The 15,421-nt window shown below is 38.1% G+C and overlaps 1 protein-coding gene across 4 annotated transcripts in view; it reads right to left on the bottom strand.

The window, feature by feature from the left end:
* The window catches only part of SPINK5 (serine peptidase inhibitor Kazal type 5), an 84,268-nt gene that overhangs the window by 29,010 nt on the left and 39,837 nt on the right, over window positions 1-15,421 (bottom strand). For 3 of the 4 annotated variants that reach the window (XM_043913199.1, XM_043913196.1, XM_043913198.1), the window contains 6 exons: window positions 12,390-12,517; window positions 10,728-10,809; window positions 5,228-5,355; window positions 3,471-3,555; window positions 2,478-2,605; window positions 1,821-1,884 (listed from right to left, as the gene is read on the bottom strand). In XM_043913199.1, the coding sequence (XP_043769134.1) occupies window positions 1,821-1,884; window positions 2,478-2,605; window positions 3,471-3,555; window positions 5,228-5,355; window positions 10,728-10,809; window positions 12,390-12,517 (615 nt within the window). The remainder of the gene's footprint in view (window positions 1-1,820; window positions 1,885-2,477; window positions 2,606-3,470; window positions 3,556-5,227; window positions 5,356-10,727; window positions 10,810-12,389; window positions 12,518-15,421) is intronic. The other variant, XM_043913197.1, reaches the window with a different exon arrangement.

Below are 15,421 nucleotides of genomic sequence, written 5' to 3'. Positions count from 1 at the left end.
ATCGAACCCGGGTCTTCTACACTGTAGGCAGATTCTTTATCAACTGAGCTACAAATTCCAGAATTTCTATTAGATCATTCCCACAAATTAGCCATGTGCTACTTAGGAAGATCTTGGAAAGGAACTCTAATCATTCCTATAGGATCCTTATTCGTAGGGTTTTATTTTTTGAAGATGTCATTGCAAATAGGATGAGTATGTTCCTTCAAACCAGTAAGCAAAGTCAACATATCTTACTTCCCTCAGAAAAACTGAGGATATTTTTCTTCTTCCACACAGAGTCCTTCAAATATCTGGAGAAAGTCCTCTTGTCCTTCTCCCATAGCAAAGCACCCCCAGCTACTTCAGTCATTCTGTTCCAGTCTTTTTCAGTCATTTGCACCATTTCTCATTCTGATTTCTTTCCCTTTCCTAAAGAATTTAGCATGATATTCCAGGTGTGTCCAGACAAACCCAATGTGTTGACGGCTATTTAATAATGTTGGTTAGAATTCTAATCTGTTGCCCAGAGACCTTGGGTGAGGAGGGGTCTTACCCTGTCTGTGCCTCAACTGCCTCTTCTATAAAATGAAAATAATATTAATTCCACACAGTTAAAATAATAATTGCCAATATTAAGTATTCAGTACATGTGCTGAATTGTTATGACAATAATGTGAGATAATATATTTCTACACATATCTACAATGACTGACATCTGAGAAGTACTCAGTAATTATGAGGAATTGAGATAGAATAAGCAAATACTTAAGATCATATAATTGATTACTGATGGCAAGTAAGATTGACTTTGTATTTTTTTCTGTATCTTTTAGTTCAAGTCAAAACTCAGTGAAGACAAGAGTGAGCTTTTCCTAGCTCTGCTGCAAGGTTCACTGCCAGATTCCCTAACTGGTCATCTTTAGCAAAAGAATATGAGAGGATAGTTTGTTGGTAGTAGCTAATGTAAAATGAGAAATCATCTGATGCTCAAGACTAGTCTCCTGTTGATGTTGAAAAGGAAAGCATATATGAGCTAATATTTTAAAATTTCAGATTCTCAGTTGTGGGAAATACAGTTGTAAAACAAACCAAATCATTCAGAATTGCAAGTGATATTTCATTAGAGATTATTTTTAACATCAATAGTTTTTGATGGGGGCAAGGAAATGACCACAAACCTGGAAAAATCTACCTGGAATCAGTCCTTTTGGAACCAAGAAAATATTATTTGGGAATGTTGCTCTAATTTTTGCCCAAATGCTGTCCCCAGAAATAATGAAAGCAAGGGACACTCCTGGTTTGACCAAATGTGTTCATCCAAAGCTCCATGTTGTATAGAAGTAATGCTAGATTTGGTGTCATGAAGTCCAAGTTTGAATTCTGTTGTTCCCATTTTTCAAGATTCTGATACCAATACTCTCACTACCTTTGTACGCAAGTTCTTCCTCTCTCTGGATTTTAAATCTTCATTTAAAAATAGGGCAAAGGAGTAAATTAGAAGTTTGCAGACTATGGCCTGTGAGCAAAACCTGGCCCACCACCTTTTTGTATAAATAAAAAGTTACTGGAAATTTTTATTTATGCAAAATAAATGCCCATGTATTTGCATATTATCCATGGCTGCTTTAGAGCTACAGTAGTAGAGTTGAGTAGTCATGACAGAGACCAAATAGTCGCAATCTAAAATATCTAGTGTCTTACTCTTTAAGAAAATTTTATCAACCCCTGGACTAACTGAACCTCGAGTTCTCACACATAGGCCTTCAGTGATCCCATGAGTTATTTTTAAAGAGAAACTACAAAGCTTCATTGTGGTATGAAGCTTCCAGGATACCTACCTTTTCAGCTTCTCTCTTAGCTTTTCTGGATTTAGCTGCTGCTTTTTCTTTTGCTTCTTGCTGGCTGTAAGAGAAAGGCAGGGGGATCAATCCATTCCTAATGCCCAGTACATATTATCCTAAAGGGGATCTCTCTAGATAGATATATTCCATTACTTCTACACCTCTTATTTTTAGTGTTACCTAAAGACACAGGTGTTGTGGCCAAGCAGTAAATGAATTTTCACTGCTCTACTTCTTTTGGAAAACAAAGATGTGGTCCTTCTTCCCAGGAAGCAATGAGGATACTTAAAAAACTGATGAGATGACAGGGTACTTTCAATGTGTTAGCACCCAATGATTACATCTTTGGATGATTCATGATAGTATGTACGCAGAACAAAAATGGCCAATCCTTGTATGTCATTAACTCTGGGGGAATTTCCCCTTAGTACACAGTCCCCCCTTAATAGCAATTCAAGTACCTTTCGGAATACTGAGAACACTACAAAGAAATGCACTAAGTAGGCAGCTTTGTAATAGTAAATCCCCAAACTCAGTGAAAAGGTCGCCTTCATTGTCAGCCTCAGAAAGGAAGCCTTCAACATGCTCTCTCTCGCCCACCACAGGCCTGTCCTCTCCGGCGCTTAGGAGGAGCAGTGACCGCAGCCTACTCACAAGAAGGCCTCACACATGGAGCAAGTGTTGCCGTGGATTTTCCCGTCAGGGCCCTCAATGGGGTCGTTCTCTCTGGTGCACGGAAGTTGTCCATTCCTCATGTAGTTACGATACTCACTGCACAGCTCCTGCCAAATGAGGGAGGAGTTAAGCATCAGGTAATGAAATACTAAACACTTCCTCCACGTTACCCCTTTGAAAACTAGGATATAATGCCCCAAACATAATGGATGCATCAAGATGGTGACGCAGAGGTCAATACTAGACAAGACACTTTTCAGATGCTGAGGTCGCACATTATTTGGCATATAAGATTACTGTCACTTATCTCATTTGAAAACCTTCAACTTAATTCAAATATTATTCTGGGCTAGGCACTGTGAGAGATTAAAAACAGTAATTTATTGTCCCTTTCATAAAGCAGTTTGTGATTGGTAGAATATTAGCTCCTGACCCAAAATCTGTCCAAGTCTTGATATCCAGGACCTGTGAATATGTTAGAGAGCAAAGGGGACTTTGCAGACGTGAATAAGTTAAGGACCTAGAGATGGAGATATTATCATGGATTATCTTAGTGTGCCCAGTGAAATCACAAGGGTCAAACCTTAAAACTGGACGAGTTAAGACTGCACAGTGAGAGGGAGCTGTACCTACAGGAGAACAACTAGAAATGCAGTGTTTAAGGATGATGGGAAAAGTCCAGACCCAAAGCACATGAAAGGCCTCTAGATGCTAGAAAAAGCAGAGAGACAGGCCCTCCTGTGGATTCCAGAAAGGAACACAGCCCTGCCAACCCTGTGATTTAGTCGCTTGGGTCCATGTCAGAGTTATAACCTAAACAATCATAAAATCATAAGTTTGTAATGTTTTAAGCCAGTAAGTTTCTGGTAATTTTTTCAGAGAAACCATAAAAAACTAGTACATGGGGTCTGTCTCTCCCTTGCCTAGAGAGAATGGGGTGTTCACGCGGCTCTAAGAACCTGAAACAGTTACCTCTACTGCTTCTCTCTTAACTTTCTCAGTCTCGGCTTTCTCCTTTTCTTCCTTGCCAACATTTTTCTTCTCTTCTTCAAGTCTGCTGCAATTAAAAAAAAAAAAAAAAAAGAAGATACCAAAGAGAATGGAAAACTGAATCTAGTTTGTAATATATTTTAAGAAGGAATGAGAGTTTTCCAGACCAAAAATCAGATTCAGTCTTCAGTACAAATTTATCCGATCAAGAGATGCTAATACTTTGCCCAATAATGCAGATAACTTCAGCAGTTAACAATTGCCCTTAAAAATACAAAACTAGTATTTTTTTTTTTTATCAGCATGTGACCCTTGGGTGGACTTTTTTCTATTAGTCAGTGACTTCAATCAATGATCTGAAAAAGAGCAATAATTGCCTTGATTTTTCAAAATGCTATCTAAATAATTACAATTATAATGATGAGACTAAGGAGTGATACAATCTGATGATGGACCCATAATCAAAATAAACCATGTCTCACTATAAAATTAATTTAAATTTATTAATTTATTTAATAAATTTAATTTAATAATTTAATTATTTTAATGGATTAATATTCAATTTTGAATTCAAGTTTTAGAGTATAATAATGACTCAAGTTCAAGAAGATTTGACAGCTGATATTTTGAGGGAAATCATAAGCCTAAGATTTTGGCATTCTAGCTATTTTCTACTGACATGTACCATTATCAGAACTGGAAAAATCCTTAGCATATATCACATCTAGTATAGTCATTAATACAGCACTAGCATATCCAGCATGTAAGAGGAGAGCCCTGATTTCTTGAATCTCAGGCACTGTTTAATCTACTGGCTGCCTCTATTAATCTCTCCTCTAAGGAACTATGTGAATATACTTATATTAGACCAAAACATGTGAAAGTTAAGGGGCAATAACTCTGCACCTCCTTAAACAGATATACTATTTAAGTATTTTTTTCAGCATTTGTTTTAGTGTGGGGCTCACTAGAGGATTGAGAATCTAAGGAGTAGAATCAGAGGTGATGATGATTGCACTTCTATCTTGTCCCACACAGTGGAGCTCTGGCCCCACTCAGGAAAACAGTGACCCAGAGGAACATGGATGTTGCTTAAAAAGAAGACAGTTCAGTAAACATCTATTATGTGGCCCTAAGTCTTAAGGCTTTCAATCTTTACAATTTCATATGGTAATGATGCATATGGTAATGCCCCTGAAAAGATAAATACAATCCATTCTATTCCATTTCTTGTTCAGGCTATTTTAGAAGTGTTTACACACTGATCACAGAGACCTCTGTCCAGCTGGTTTTCCCTTAACCAGTATCTGAATACACTCAAGAGTCAGAAAATGTCAGGGATGGGAGAAGAACCAAAGAGATAACCCCACCCAGATCATCCAATTTCTGCTTTTTGTTATGAATGAGGATTGTCAAGCGTTAAAAACAGTTAATCTCACCCGGATCAATCATCAAACTTCTGGTCTCTTTTTGTTAGAAATGATGATTGTCGGGTATAAAAATACATTTGCACTAAATTAAGACTCTTCCTATGCCTCAGATAGAAGATAGAGAGATAGCTGAATAGAGAAAAACATTGTCACTGTGATTCAGTGTTACTTAATGTCTTTTCCACATGCTTTTAAAATTGTCTAGCATCCAAGTAATAGTCTATATTCTACACATTTATGAAGAAACTGAGACACAGGGTTGATAAACCATGAAGAGATTGAAAGGGAGAGAAGAGTGTAGACACTCACAACAGGCTTGCACACATGGCACACTTGTTTCCATGCATTTTGCCATCCGGGCCACGGACAGGATCATTCTCCCTGGTGCATATGAGCATTCCGTTCCTCACCTGGTTCCGAAACTCACTGCAGAGTTCCTGGAAGATGAAGGAAATATGCTCTCAGAGAATGGTTTTCTACTGTCTCTACACTTCTGTCTGTTTTGAAGAATAACTAATGCAGAGTTAAGAAAAAGGAAAAGTGATTACATGTAGCAGTAAATCAAAAGCATTTAAAAAGTTTCTTTCGTGGACTCAAAATTGTGCTGAGGAAGGCTGATAAAATTGGTGGAGACCAATATAAAATATATATGTTTATGATGTGTCACACATCACAATCTATAAAAGCTGCTGCTACTGCTAAGTCGCGTCAGTCTTGTCCGACTCTGTGCAACCCCATAGACGGCAGCCCACCAGGCTCCGCCGTCCCTGGGATTCTCCAGGCAAGAACACTGGAGTGGGTTGCCATTTCCTTCTCCAATGCATGAAAGTGAAAAGTGAAAGTGAAGTCGCTCAGTCGTGTCCGACCCTTCGCGACCCCATGGACTGCAGCCCACCAGGCTCCTCTGTCCATGGGATTTTCCAGGCAAGAGTACTGGAGTGGGTTGCCATTGCCTTCTCCACTATAAAAGCTAGGAACATCAAAGGGGAGGAGACTCAACAGGCCTAGAAGGGGAGGATTCCTAGAAAAACTTAGAATATTATTGGGCCTTCATGAGAAAGAAGAAAATCCTGCCATTTACAATTTGGGTAAAACGACATAAATCACAGCAAGATCTTCTATGACCCACCTCCCAGAGTAATGGAAATAAAAGCAAAAATAAACAAATGGGACCTAATGAAACTTAAAAGCTTTTGCACAATGAAGGAAACTATAAGTGAGGTGAAAAGACAGCATTCAGAATGGGAGAAAATAATAGCAAATGAAGCAACTGACAAAGAATTAATCTCAAAAAATATACAAGCAGCTCATGCAGCTCAATACCAGAAAAATAAACGACCCAATCTAAAAATGGGCCAAAGAACTAAACAGACATTTCTCCAAAGACTACATGCAGATGGCTAGCCAACATATGAAAAGATGCTCAACATCACTCATTATCAGAGAAATGCAAATCAAAACCACAATGTGGTACCATCTCACGCCAGTCAGAATGGCTGCTATCAAAAACTCTACAAACAATAAATGCTGGAGAGGGTATGGAGAAAAGGGAACCCTCTTACACTGAGGGATTACACTTAGTGGGAATGCAAACTAGTACAGCCACTATGGAGAACAGTGTGGAGATTCCTTAAAAAATGAAATAAAACTGCCATATGACCCAGCAATCCCACTGCTGGGCATACACACCAAGGAAACTAGAATTTAAAGAGATACATGTACCCCAATGTTCATTGCAGCACTATTTATAATAGCCAGAACATGGAAGCAACCTAGATGGCCATCAGCAGATGAATGGATAAGAAACTTGTGGTACATATACACAGTGGAATATTACTCAGCTATTAAAAAGAACACATTTGAATCAGGTCTAATGAGGAGGATAAAACTGGAGCCTATTATACAGAGTGAAGTAAGTCAGAAAGAAAAACACCAACACAGTATATTAACGCATATATATGGAATTTAGAAAGACGGTAACAATGACCCTATACGTGAGACAGTAAAAGTGACATAGATGTAAAGAACAGACTTTGGACTCTATGAGAGAAGGCAAGGGTGGGATCATTTGAGAGCGTAGCATTGAAACATGTGAAATAGATGACCAGTCCAAGTTTGATGCATGAAACAGGGCACTTAAAGCCGGTGCACTGGGACAACCCAGGGGGATGGGATGGGGAGGGAGGTGGGGGGGGGGTTCAGGATGGGGGACACATGTATACCCGTGGTGGATTCATGTCACAGAATGGCAAAAACCACCACAATATTGTAAAGTAATTAGCCTCCAATTAAAATAAATAAATTTTTTAAAAAATTTAAAAAAACTCCCACCAATGCAGGAGACATGGGTTCGGTCTCTTGTTCTGGGAAGATCCCACATGCCACAGAGCAACTAAGCCCATATGTCACAACAATGGAGCCTGTGCCCTAGAGCTTGGGAGCCATAACTACTGAGCCCATATGCCGCAACTGCTGAAGCCCATGTGCCCTAAAGCCTATGCTCTGCAACAAGAGAAGCCACCACAATGAGAAGCCTGTGCACCACAACGAGAAAAGTCTGAGCAGCAATGAAGACCCAACACAGCCCCCAAAATTTAAAAATAAAATTTTTTAAAAAATGAGTTATGAAGCTGAAATAATATAAATTTAGTAGGCATTACAGTGTATAACAGTAAGACTATGTGATAGAGTATTGTCCTTGACCTCTCTCTTCTTTAGTCTCCTTAACTGTCAATTTATTACTATATCAATAAACATCATATGTTAGATCAATAAATGTCATATCATAGAGTCAAAAAAAAAACTTGAGTGTATTATGCTAAGCAAAATAAGTCAGAGAAAGACAAATACTATACGGTATCACTTATCTGTAGAATCCCCAAAAGCCAAAATTCACAGAAATAGAAAGCAGATGGTGGCTACATGTGTGTTTGTGTGTGTGTATGTGTGAGCGAGAGAGAAGGTAGTCAGAAGTACAAACTTGCAGATATAAGATGAATACATTCTAGTTCATGGTGATTATAGTTAAGAATACTATATTATATACTTAGAAGTTCCTAAGAGATTCCATATTCTCCATGCAGAAAACAGTTGCAATTATGTGACATGATGGAACTTTTGCTAATACTGTGGTGACAAACATTTTTCAATTTATAAGTGTCCAGCATATACACCTTCAATTTACCCAGTGTTATAATCCAGTTGTATCTCAATAAAGTTGTACATTTTTAAATTAAAATAATGTGCCCAAAAAACAAACATTATGACCCTTCTTTTGTCTTTAAAAGGCTGAAAAAGAAAAGACATTCCTAAGCTAAGAAATACATATCTGAAATAAAGATATGTGGAGAGAAAAATATAGGTACGATACCTAGAGAAACTGACAACTTTCTGGGAGTTTCTTGATGAAGTACAGGGATGGGAGATGCATATTTGAAACAGAAGAATAACAGTGGCAATGGAGAGAAGGAAGATTGTGTTAAGACAATTCAAAAAACCTATGAGGAATTAGAAACTCTTCACACATTATGGATAAAACACTTTCAGTTCTGAATTACTAACAAAAAGATGGTTCCAAGTAACAAAAAATTATTAAGAAAATGAGGCAGTTTAGAGGCAAACTTTTAGGCTGTGTCAACTATCCCCCCCCCCCAAAAAAAAAACAATTAGAGTTATACTTTGGCAGCTGTTGTTAGGAAATAGAATAAATAAAGGTAAACCTTGTGTAAGACTATGTGAGAGTAGGCAGAGTTTGCTCTGCTACTTGTAAATTGTAAAATTATAAAAAAATGTGAAGTTGATGTAAAATAGTCAAAGGATTACTGAATAATCATAACTGAAGGTGGGAATACTGGTATTCCTCCATAGCTGGATGATGACAAACATAAAATATGATAATATATGTGCGCTTTGTTTTGTAAATTAAACTAATGTGAATAATAGGGCTCTTGTATCCTGTCTTTGAAATAAATAAGAGGGAGAACAATTAGAGATGCAGTGTTGTCATCTTTGAAGATGACGGAAAAAGTCCAGGAATCAAGGAGCAACAACAGCCTCCAGAAGCTAGAAAAAGCAAAGAACAGGACCTTTCATAGAGATTCCAGGAAGGAAGCCAGCCCTATTACTTAGCCCCTTGCGATCCATGCCAGATTATAACCTGAATAATCATAAGATTATACATTTGTGCTGTTTTATGCTACCAAGTTTGTGGTAATTTGTCAGAGAAACCATAAAAAAAAAAAAAAACTAGAATGCTGGTTTTAGTTTCTTTGGATAAAATACATAGTGCATCTATATGTTACAATTTTAAAATGGTATAGTTGAGAAATAATAGAGCTATTACATCTATGGAATAAATGGGGAAAATCTTTAAGGAATAGAAAATACTTAATCTGAGTCATGAGAAATGGTCAGAATTTTGACAGCTGGTGGAAATGAACACTCATGACTGAGTAGGAAGAAAGTCACACAGAAGGTAGAGTTCATTGTATGTACAATACTAAGGACCTAATATGTGTGTAGGGCCATGCTGTTATTCTTGGGTAGGTTTCTGGGGACTCCATAAACATAATATACATAATGATAACTATATTATTATTTTATAAATGAGATGAAAATGCATAGATGTTAACTGTGTGACCTTACTGGTAGGGAGATGGAGCCAGTATTGAACCCTGATAGTCTGAGTCCGGAGCCCAGGACTCTAACCACACTGTTCTTGAGTTCACAGGCTGGAAAGCCAGGAATCAATGCTTGGCATGTCCACAAAGCAACCAGGGGACCAGCATGGCACTGGATAGAAGAGCAGGAAAATGGGTCTGAGAGCTGACAGAGGTCAGATTCCATATAACATTGCCGGTCACTAGAAGGACATTGGTTCTTACTCTGAGTGAGATGAGAAGCCACTGGGTGGCATAAATAACCTGCCTTACATTTGTAAATAATTAGTCTTTCTTCAAAGTAGGAACCAAAGATGAGAGCAGAAAAAACAGTCAGAAATGAGATCTTCCAAGGGAGATAAAGGAAAGGAGTGCTGAAGACTGGAAGCACAGCCTTCAGAAATATCACACATGGAGGTTGGGGGCAACATCCAAAGAGCGTCATAGGCTTCAGAGCCAGAACATGTGGTTCAATTGTTAGCTCCCAAGTTTGTGTGTGTGTGTGTGTGTGCACATGTGTGTGCGTGTGTGTATGTATGTATACACACATATACATAGTCACTAAATACATATTTCCTAACTTGTTATCTAAGCCTCCAGTTCCTTTTTTTAAAAAAATACAGATAATATTATATACCTTGAGTGGTTACTACAAAGATCAGTTATAAAATTGTTATACATGTCATACAGTAGCCACTACATAATTAATAGCCATGACCATCATCACTGTTGTCATCATCATGTGAGATGTTGTAGAATGTAAACTTGAGGCTTAAAGATGCTTTTAAGTAATTTTCTCAAGATCTTACAGAGAATTAACTAGGATTTTGTTTTAAACTAAACATTCTAATACAAAACAATGTGGAGAAAACTCTAAACTCTACCTCTGTTGGTTTGCATTCAGACTCATCTTTCCCGGGATTACTATAACTCACATGGTCAGTGGAGGAAAGTGCATTTATCTTCTTAAATGCCCAAGCACTAGATCAGATATGAGATAGATAAGCTGAGTAAAGAAGAAGGGATCTTCTTAAGTATGGGGATCCAAATATAGCTCCTCAGTTTGCCGAGTCACTGAGGACAGCGGAAGCAGGAGCCTTGCCCAGAGAGAATGGAATATTTATGTGGCTCTGATGACGTGAAATAATTACCTGTACTGCTTCTCTCTTAACTTTCGCAGACCTAGCTTTATCCTTTTCCTTGCCATTATTTTTCTTCTCTTCTTCAAGTTTGCTGCAATAAAATACAGAAGATACAAGCTAAATGCAATTTCTCATTCTTTTCAGTAATATATTTTAAAAAGGAGTAAGAATCTTCCAGACCAAATGTCAGATTTAGTCTTCAGTACAAATTTATCCAATCAAGATGTACTAATACTTTGCCCGATAATGCAGATAAATTCAGTAGTTTAAAATCATCCTTAAAAAAAATAAACCTAGTAGACATTTTTATCAGTATGTGAACCTTGGGTAGTATTTTTTTCAGTGAGTCAGTGACTTCAATCGATGATCTGGAAAAAAAGTCACAGTTGCCTTGATTTTCTTTTTAATTCTAAAAAATTTTTAAATTGCTTTTTATATCTAAATAATTACCATATTAATGATGAGAGCAAGGGGTGATACCATAGCAGATGAGGGGCTCATAATGGCAGTGAACCATATTTTAATATAGAATTTAAAATTTTAATATTTTCATGGAATTAATATTCAAATTGAAATTCAAGTTTTAGAGTATAATAATGTCAAGTCCAAGAAGATTCAACAACTAACATTTTGAGGTCAATCGTGAGCCTAAAATTCTGACATTCTTGTTATTTTCTACTGACATATAGCATATCAGAGCTGGAAACATCCTTAGCATCTATCACATCTAATATCATCATCTAATACAGCACTAGCAAATCAAGCAGATAAGAGGAGAACCCGGATTTCTTGACTCTCAGGCACTTTTTATTGACTCCCCCTGTTAATCTCTCCTCTAAGGAACTATGCGAATATACTTAGATTAGACCAAGACATGTGAAAGTTAAGGGGCAGTAGCTCTGCACTTCTTTAAACAAATATTATTTAAATATTTTTCAGCATTTTAGTGTGAGGCTCACTAGAGGATAGAGAATCTAAAGAGGAGGTGAAGCAGAGGCGGTAATAATCCACCTCTGTATTGTCCTACACAGTGGAGCTCTGGCTCCACTCAGAAAAACAGTGGCCCAGACAGAGGACCTGGACATGGCTAAAGAAGGAGACTTTTAGAAAACATCCATCATGGGGCCTGCCTCTTACAGATTTCACTGTCTTACAGTAAGCCACTTATCAAAGTATTTATTTCACCTGCACATGGCAATGCCCCTGAAAAGATAAATGCAATCCATTCTATTCCATTTCTTGTTTCGGCTGTTTTAGAAGTGTTTACACACTGATCCCGGAGACGTCTTTTCAGCTGGTTTTTTCCTTAACCAGTATCTGAGTATACTCACAGAATCATAAAATGTCAGGGGTGGGGGACCAAACAGTTAGTCTCACCCAGATCATCAGACTTCTGGTTTCTTTTTGTTACAAATGATGATTGTCAGGTGTTAAAAACATATTTGCACTAAATTAAGACTCTTCCCATGCCTAGCTAGAAGACAGAAAGATAGCTGAATAGAGAATAACACTGTCATTGTGTGATCCAGTGTTAATGTCTTTTCCATGTGCTTTTAAAATTGTCTAGCATTCAAGTCACGGTCTATATTCTACACATTTATGGAGAAACTGAGACTCAGGGCTGATAAATTACAAAGAGAATGAAGGGGAGAGAAGAGCTTAGACACTCACAACAGGCTTGCACACATGGCACACTTGTTTCCATGCATTTTGCCATCAGGGCCACGGACAGGGTCATTCTCCCTGGTGCATATGAGCATTCCGTTCCTCACCTGGTTCCGAAACTCACTGCAGAGTTCCTGGAAAATGAAGAAAATAAACTCTCAGAGTGGTTTTCTACCCTCCCTACACTTCTGTCTGCTATGAAGAAGAAATAATACAGAGTTAAGAAAAAAAAAAAGTGATTACATGTAGCAGTAAATCAGTAAGCATTTAAAAGTCTTCTATCGTGGACTCAGAATTGCACTGACTGTATAGTGGATCTGAAAATGTTTAATGTCAGCATTCTCTTGAGGGTGCTTACAATAGAGGTGCAGAGGAAGACTGATAAAATTGGTGGAGACCAAAATAAAATATATATGTTTATGATGTGTCACACATCACAGTCTATAAAAGCTAGGAAAGATCAAAGGGGAGGAAATTCAACAGGTCTAAAAGAGGAGCCTTCCTGGGAGAACTGAGACTATTACTAGGTCTTCATGAAAAAGAAGGAAATCCTTCCATTTACAACAGTTTGGACAAAACTTGAGTGTATTATGCTAAGTAAAATAAGTCAGAGAAAAACAAATACTGTATAGTATCACTTATCTGTGGAATCCCCAAAAACCAAATTCACAGAGACTGAATTAGATGGTGTTTACTGTGTGTGTGTGTGTGAGAGAGAGAGAGAGAAAGTAATCAAAGGATACAATCTTGTAGTTATAAGTTCTAGTTCATGGTGATTATAGTTAACAATACTGTATTATATATGTAAAAGTTCCTAAGAGACTAAACGTTCTCCACACAAAAAACAAATGTAATTGTGTGGCATGATTGAGTTGTTCACCAAGGCTTTGGTGGCAAGCATTTTCCAATTTATAACGTACCAAATCAACAAGCTATACATCTTCAACTTACCCAGTGTTGTAATTCAATTATATCTCAGTAAAGCTGGACATTTTTAAATGAATGTGCCGCCCCCCCCCCCCAAAGAATATAATGAGTCTCTATTTGTCTTTAAAAGGCTTGAGAAAGAAGAGAAAAAACATTTTCAAGCTAAGAAATAATGACATATCTGAAATAAAGAGCTGGGGAGAACAAATAGGAAAGTATGATGCCTGGAGAAACTGACTGATCTTTCTGAGAGTTACTTGATAGAGTCCAGGGTTGGAGGATGCATATTTGAAACAGAAGAATAACAGTGGGAGTGGAGAGGAGGAGGAATGTGTTAAGATTAATCAAAACACTTAGAGGATTTTAGAAACTGATCAGACATTCTGGATAAAACAAATTTTCAATTCTGAATTACTAATATTAATAAAAAGATCATTGCAGGTAACAGAGTTATTGAGAAAGTTAGTCAGTATAAAGGAAAACTTTTAATTTCTGTTGACTCCCCTCCCCCCTGAAATTATTAGGCTTATACTTTTGCAACTCTTGTTAGGAAATAGAATAAAGATAAACTTTCTATAAGACTATTTGAACTGTGATGGTGGAGAAGACTCTTGATAGTCCCTAGGACAAGGAGATAGATACAACCAGTCAATCCTATAGGAAATCAACCCTGAATATCCATTGAAAGGACTGATGCTGAGGCTGAAACTCCAATACTTTGGCCATCTGATGCAAAAAACTAACTCATTTGAAAAGACCCTGATGCTGGGAAAGATTGAAGGTAGGAGGAGAAGGGGACGACAGAGGATGAGATGGTTGGATGACATCACTGACTCAATGGACATGAGCTTGAGTAAACTCTGGGAGTTTTTTATGGACAGGGAGGCCTGGCATGCTGCAGTCCATGAGGTCGCAAAGAGTCGGACACGACTGAGCAACTGAACGGAACTGAAATTATATATATAGAGAGAGTTCCCTGTGCTACACAGTAGGTTCCTGTTCAGTTCAGTTGCTCAGTCAATGTCCAACTCTTTGCGACCCCATGAACCGCAGCACACCAGGTCATGGTGGAGAGGTCTGACGGAATGTGGTCCACTTGAGAAGGGAATGGCAAACCACTTCAGTATTCTTGCCTTGAGAACCCTATGAACAGTATGAAAAGGCAAAAAGATAGGACACTGAAAGATGAACTCCCCAGGTTGGTAGGTGCCCGATATGCTACTGGAAATCAGTGGAGAAATAACTCCAGAAAGAATGAAGGGATGGAGCCAAAGCAAAAACAACACCCAGTTGCGAATGGGACTGGTGATGGAAATAGGGTTCAATGCTGTAAAGAGCAATATTGCATAGGAATCTGGAATGTTAGGTCCATGAATCAAGGCAAATCGGAAGTGGTCAACCAGGAGATGACAGGAGTGAACATTGACATTCTAGGAATCAGCGAACTAAGATGGACTGGAATGGGTGAATTTAACTCAGATGACCATTATATCTACCACTGTGGGCAGGAATCCCTTAGAAGAAATGGAGTAGCCATCACAATCAACAAAAGAGTCTGAAATGGATACAATCTCAAAAACAACAGAATGATCTATGTTCGTTTCCAAGGCAAACCATTCAATATCACGGTAATGCAAGTCTATGCCCCGACCAGTAACACTGAAGAAGCTGAACAGTTCTATGAAGACCTACAAGACCTTCTAGAACTAACACCCAAAAAAGATGTCCTTTTCATTACAGGGGACTGGAATGCAAAAGTAGGAAGTCAAGAAACACCTGGAGTAACAGGCAAATTTGACCTTGGAGTACAGAATGAAGCAGGCAAAGGCTAATAGAGTTCTGCCAAGGGAATGCGCTGGTCGTAGCAAACACCCTCTTCCAACAACACAAGAGAAGACTCTACACATGGACATCACCAGATGGTCAACACTGAAATCAGACTGATTATATTCTTTGCAGCCAAAGATGGAGAAGCTCTATACAGTCAGCAAAAACAAGACCAGGAGTTGACTGTGGCTCGGATCATAAACTCCTTATTGCCAAATTCAGACTTAAATTGAAGAAAGTCAGGAAAACCAATGGACCATTCAGATATGACCTAAATCAAATCC

The sequence above is a fragment of the Cervus elaphus genome, chromosome 9 (assembly GCF_910594005.1).
Source record: "Cervus elaphus chromosome 9, mCerEla1.1, whole genome shotgun sequence".
NCBI classification, from domain to species: Eukaryota; Metazoa; Chordata; class Mammalia; order Artiodactyla; family Cervidae; genus Cervus; species Cervus elaphus.
The sequence above is the reverse complement of the archived record's forward strand: the minus strand, read 5'-3'. Positions and strand labels throughout refer to the sequence as shown.